Source organism: Hevea brasiliensis, chromosome 11, assembly GCF_030052815.1.
Source record: "Hevea brasiliensis isolate MT/VB/25A 57/8 chromosome 11, ASM3005281v1, whole genome shotgun sequence".
NCBI lineage: Eukaryota > Viridiplantae > Streptophyta > Magnoliopsida > Malpighiales > Euphorbiaceae > Hevea > Hevea brasiliensis.
Window position 1 is genome coordinate 5,567,687 of NC_079503.1, and position 5,865 is coordinate 5,573,551.

At 33.5% G+C, this 5,865-nt stretch overlaps 2 protein-coding genes across 2 annotated transcripts; one reads left to right on the top strand and one right to left on the bottom strand.

Moving 5' to 3' along the window:
* Window positions 1–1,192: 1,192 nt before the first annotated feature.
* On the top strand, window positions 1,193–4,065 carry LOC110668175 (vacuolar protein sorting-associated protein 2 homolog 1). The gene is made up of 5 exons (XM_021829323.2): window positions 1,193–1,440; window positions 1,816–1,946; window positions 2,538–2,642; window positions 3,368–3,628; window positions 3,725–4,065. The coding sequence occupies exons 1-5, from the start codon at window positions 1,404–1,406 to the stop codon at window positions 3,860–3,862; spliced, it is 672 nt and encodes a 223-aa protein (XP_021685015.2). The 5' UTR covers window positions 1,193–1,403; the 3' UTR covers window positions 3,863–4,065.
* A 134-nt stretch (window positions 4,066–4,199) lies between these two features.
* Window positions 4,200–5,387, bottom strand: LOC110668176 (RING-H2 finger protein ATL39). The gene has a single exon (XM_021829325.2). The coding sequence runs from the start codon at window positions 5,222–5,224 to the stop codon at window positions 4,694–4,696; it is 531 nt and encodes a 176-aa protein (XP_021685017.2). The 5' UTR covers window positions 5,225–5,387; the 3' UTR covers window positions 4,200–4,693.
* Window positions 5,388–5,865: the final 478 nt, after the last annotated feature.

Below are 5,865 nucleotides of genomic sequence, written 5' to 3' on the forward strand. Positions count from 1 at the left end.
ACTCCAGCTTTTGCAGCTTTAAATGAGGTGGAAAAGGGTGATTTTCAGACGTCCGTTTATCGCGTGGCCGTGGGTTTTTTTTAATCTTTTTAACCTTTACGCCAACTCAAATGCTTTCGTCAGACGAAAAAAAGCGTCTCGCTTTATCCCCCTCTGTTTTCTCGTGGCATCTGAAGTTATTATTATGTTTGCTTACGCGTTGCCTTCGTGATTTTCACTACGCGCTTTGGCAAAATAAAAAGAAGACGAACCTTGTTCCAATAGCCATGATGTGATTGAAGTTTTCGAACTAAACTTGGAAAGGCCCATTGATAGCATATTGGGCTTCAATGAAGAGTGTAAAGGGCCGAAGCCCAAAGCTATCCAGTGAGCCCACTATTGCTGTCGACATGAAAGAATTAGATAGAGAAATGGGGCCCACCATTAAGTTGGCCACGTGTGATATTGGATGGTTCCCTTCCCTCTGTTTGGATGGATGAGAGAAGGGAAATTAATGAGAGGATAAAAAAAAAAAAAGAGCGAGGAGTGTTACAATAAAAAAATCTCTTATTTAAAAAGAGGTAAATTAATAAAAAAATAAAAAATAAAGAGAGGTAATGTATATTTTTTTATATTTAAAAAAAGATAAAAAAATAATAAATAATTATTATAAATATAAAAATATTATTTTTTATTATAAAAATATCATTTTCTATTTGATAATTTATCAAATGATAAATTCATCACAATGAATCTTGAATTTATAAACGATAATAATCCACTATAAATTAATCACAAAATTAATAAATCCAAATAATAATACATAAATTTAATAAAAATTAAATAAATAATAAATTATTTTAAAAAATTAATAATTAAAATATAATAATTATAATAAATTATTAAAAAAATAAATAAAAAAATAATAATTAAAATATAATAATTACAATGAACTATTGAAAGAATAAATAAAAAAAATAATAATTACAATAAATTATTTAAAGAATAAATGATTGAGAGCAGAGAAAATATTTATAGTTATTTAAGAGAAAAGATATTTATTTATAATAATATATTAAATTTATTTTTAATAAATATAATTAAATTTATAATAAAAAATTAAAAATATAATAAAAAAATAAAATAATTTGCAGCTTACATTTTCCTTATTTATACTTTAATTTAAAATATAAAAAAAAATTAACATTTAAGGTGAAAAAAATAGTAAGCTTTACCTTTACCCTTCACTCGCCTAAACTCAAACAGAGAGTAAATAGAAAGAAGGAAAAGCGGGACTGTTACTACGTTAAGCATCAGCACCGCAAGCAATCTCTCAATATCTGAGACTGAGACCCCATCAGATCCGATCAATTTTGTCCCCGTCACTGCTGGTAGAATCGGAATTGTTCATCCGCTACTTAGACATGAGTTTCCTCTTCGGAAAGAGAAAAAGCCCCGCAGGTTCTTTTACTTTTCTTCAATTCCACGCCCGTTGTTGTTCAATTGATCTGTTTTTAATTTTTAGCTTTTTTAGTTAAAACACGGTGATTTAAGGCGTTTGATTATCATTATGATTATGTATGATTTGAATTGAAACATGATTGAGACGTTTAATCTGTGATGATTCTGTTTAATGGGTGAGTTTGATCAAGAACTTGTCTAATTGATCTTTTTTTTTTTTTAGATTGATTTCGCCATTTTGGGTTGTTATTAACTTAGGTGCCTAATAAGTGAATGAGGATTTTGGATATAGTGAATGCAGTTGCAATTTGAATGGTCATTTTCAATCAAATTATTCTTTGTATGATTTCAACTGATATACGTTTTGGGTTTTAGAACTTCTGCGGGAAAATAAGAGGATGCTGGATAAATCCATTAGAGAGATAGAGAGGGAGAGGCAAGGTCTGCAGGCTCAAGAAAAGAAACTAATTGCCGAGATAAAGAAGAGTGCTAAGCAAGGGCAGATGGTGCGTTACTATTTTTTTTGCTGATTACTTTCTACTTTATTTTACAAATAGCTTCTATAGGTGTTTGTCAGCTATTTCTATCTGCAGAGTCTAAGCTGATGGAGAATATTGCTTCCTTGCACTTATATTTTTTTTAGTGCTATAATTCACATGTTTGTTGATATTTTCACAATAAACAACCGTAAAATTTTATACTTCTGACTAGCTATTTCATGTTGTTTTGTGTTTTGTTTGGTGATTATATATAAGTTTTCATTGACGTAAATGTTAATATTGAGTGATGAGTTTGAATCAATTATTTAGATGTTTTATTGAATCAGTTAGACTCAGGAGGACATTCAGATAATAATTTCATTGTAATGCAAAATTATATTATTAATCTGGTAAGTGGTGCTATAATTTGGGCATGGAAGGATTAATTGTAAGGTTTTCTTGACTGAAAGGCTTTAATTTGGAGAGAATTCATTTAATATTGAAGGTCTTTTCCCCTGCTCCGCTTTTTTACTTGATATGTTTTCGTTATCTGAAAATTTAAATGAAAAAGGAATTAAACACCTCACATATATTTTATTTTCCATGATATTTTTGCAGGGAGCTGTCAAAGTAATGGCAAAGGACCTTATTAGGACAAGACATCAGATTGAAAAGTTCTATAAGCTGAAGTCACAACTCCAGGGTGTGTCTCTTAGAATTCAGGTATGCTTTGCTTTATTCTGCGCTTTTTTGTCACTGTTCAATCTAAGGCCTGACGCATTCTCTTCAAGATTGAGATAGCTTTTCGAATTAGCATTATTGTATGACTTTTGTGATGAGACCAGCTGAGCTGATTACATAGGAAGTTAATAACTCAGCTTCTTTTTCTAAACCCTTATTTGGAAGAATAATCAGTTTTTGGCTTTTTTCGTGGTATATATCTACTAAATTATACAAATAGCACTCTTTTTTGGATGTCTTGCATGCAATCTGGGAAGTCTTATAGGTGAGTGTGCAACTGTGAAGTCATAGGTCAGTTGCAAGTTGCAAAGCCATCATTTTAAAGTGATGTGTAATGAAACTTCAAATAAGACTAAAGATAGATCATGCAGATCACAAAAAATATCTGTTTCATGAAGTTAATCAGTTGAGAAAGAGAGCTTGTAGGGTCAAACATGCCATCTGCTGGTAGTGACCGACTGAGAATACAAAAGACCTTCTTAGTATAAATTTTGATTGGCTAAGATACCCTGAAATTCTATAGACAGATGCGAAAATATTGCACCCTATTTGGCCGTATTGTTCCACCTCTTCTGTGGGTCTTGAGATTTGCAGTGTTGTTAAATTCACAAATTTGTTAACTTTGTTTTTCAGAAAACTACTAGGGAACATTCTTTTGTTTGTGTCTTAATGATGTAGTGCATTTGAACTTTTGAAATGCTATACAGACATTGAAATCAACACAAGCAATGGGAGAGGCAATGAAAGGCGTTACAAAGGCCATGGGCCAGATGAATAGGCAAATGAACTTGCCATCACTGCAGAAAATTATGCAGGAGTTTGAGAGGCAAAATGAGAGGATGGAAATGGTGACTGAGGTCATGGGAGATGCCATTGATGATGCATTGGAAGGGGATGAGGAAGAGGAGGAAACAGAAGAACTAGTGAATCAGGTTCTTGATGAAATTGGAATTGACATCAATCAAGAGGTATTGTTGTTATGTCAGCTTTTCCTTTTCTATGCACTTGGACATGAAAGATGCATCAAACCATAATGACCATATCTTTTTTTCTTGTACCTGCAGCTTGTGAATGCACCATCATCTACTGTAGCGGCACCAGCTGCAAAAGGCAAGGTTGCACAAGTGGAAACAACTGGGCATGATGACAGTGGGATAGATAGTGAATTACAGGCCAGGTTAGATAATTTAAGAAGGATGTAATCTTGTTACACTTGTAAAATAATTACATCAACACAACTGTGAAAGGATCATTAGTTTGGGCTGTGTAGCATCAGTGAAAATTGTCCCAGGATTTTAACTCCTGGTTTTGGGGACAAGTGGAAGTTGTATGAAGTATTTACTTGAATATATTTATGCACAAATTTGTGCAATGCATAAGAAAAGAATTGTGTTGATTTTTTCTCCTCTCTCTGTGTGTGCCTGTACCTGTATATATTTCCTGTGCTTTGAACGTTTAATATTTGATTGCTGGACTGCTTGTTATATCGAGTTCTTTTTGTTACAGCAGCTGAAAAGTAGTTAAAAATCAGTTAAACACTGAAACCAAGATAATTTAATGCGACTATAGATTAAAAAATGCCTACTGCCTCTCGTTGTACGAGTCCAAAAGTAAGGGATTATAACATATTCTTGTTTTTTTCTAGGAGAATCACCTAATTGCTAACTAATTAACAACTTTTCACCAGAAAGGAAAGAAAATTTATGCACAAAGCGGGCTACTATATCTGTTCCTACCTATCGTCTCTGCTGTCAGCACAGTTCAACCCTCAATGGAAACACAGAACATCTTGCAACACGTCTACTGGAAAATGGTTGACCAAACCAGACAATTATAGTAATCATCTTCATCTTATGCTCAGACCTTCAGAAAGGAGGATTTGCAAGGCTGTCCAAATTTTCGTGCCTAATCAACAAATACAAAAAGACCAGAACCCGTAATTATAAAATTAAAGAAAAAAATCCAAGAATATTCCGGCACCGCCGTGCCGGACAGAGAAGTAATTAATCTGATTTGGCAACACGGCCAAAACTCTAGACAAGGGGCATGAAATGAACGTTTGCACCCAGCAAATTTTCCTGAGAATTCTCTGGCGTAGCTGCCACAGAATGTCGACGACAGAAGGAAGAAGGAGCGACAACTCGGGCACGACAAAGTGGGCAATCAGAGTGAGAATACAGCCACATATCTATACAAGGAGCATGAAAGGAGTGATTGCATCCTGGCAATTGCCTGATTTCTTCTCCCTCTTCAAAAACCGTCAAGCAAACAGCACATTCATAATCACTGCCTTGGCCTCTCGTGCCCATATCATCATCCTTCCTGTACTTGAAAGTGAACGAGTCCAAACTCTGGCCAGCTGCTGCTGACTCTACAAACCGGGTTGGTCTCTGGCCAGACTGGTCATGACGCCGACGATTCGCGCACCACTTGACGACGATAAAATTGTACATGGCTAATCCGAAAACTGCTGTCCCAATAATTACAAGGCCATAATATAGCACAGGCATGTTGGTTTTCTGAGGAGGTGGCGGCTGAATGTAAGGGCTTGAAACATCACCCATTTCGATTATTTTCTGGACATCAAAATGGAATTGAGAAGTAATAAAAAAGAAGAAAATCGTGTATTAAAATAATTGTGTAGTTAATCTAAAAGGCGTGGTTGTTATGTAGTTATGGCAAAGGTAAATTAATCTATGGGTTTAGAAAGAAGACAAAGGATGTTGCAATCACTGGACAGTGAACGAGGTTGCTTTGATAGAGATTGAATTCTTAGATAATGTGGAAAATACAATAAAATCAACTAAAATAGTTGATAAGATTCTTAACGATGATCCAAAAGGTCTTTTTTTTGAGAATAAGGCAGAAGGTCAAGCGATGATATTAGCAATTCTTATACACTCCGTACGTTCCCTTGGGAGTATACATTTTATAAGAATTAGTTTATATATAAAAGATACATATAATATATTATAAGTTTAAACCCATATAAAATAAAATTAATTATTATTAAATTAAATATTTATATTAAAATATATATTAAATTAATTAAAGTATATATATATATATAATGTGTGAATTTATATATAAAAATTTATTCTAACGATGGATACACCCATCAACTCAAACTTGAGGCTTTAGGCTCTCACATCAGTTGTGTGATGTGTGTGTTGGTTTATAGACATATGCTAAAATTCTTTACAAT

Excerpts from the sequence above, each read along its gene's own strand:
- LOC110668175 (XM_021829323.2), top strand. The coding sequence starts at position 1,404 with ATGAGTTTCCTCTTCGGAAAGAGAAAAAGCCCCGCAG. Across the intron at positions 1,947-2,537 it reads GTGCTAAGCAAGGGCAGATG|GGAGCTGTCAAAGTAATGGC; the intron begins GTGCGTTACTAT and ends ATATTTTTGCAG. Across the intron at positions 2,643-3,367 it reads GTGTGTCTCTTAGAATTCAG|ACATTGAAATCAACACAAGC; the intron begins GTATGCTTTGCT and ends AATGCTATACAG.
- LOC110668176 (XM_021829325.2), bottom strand. The coding sequence starts at position 5,224 with ATGGGTGATGTTTCAAGCCCTTACATTCAGCCGCCACCTCCTCAGAAA.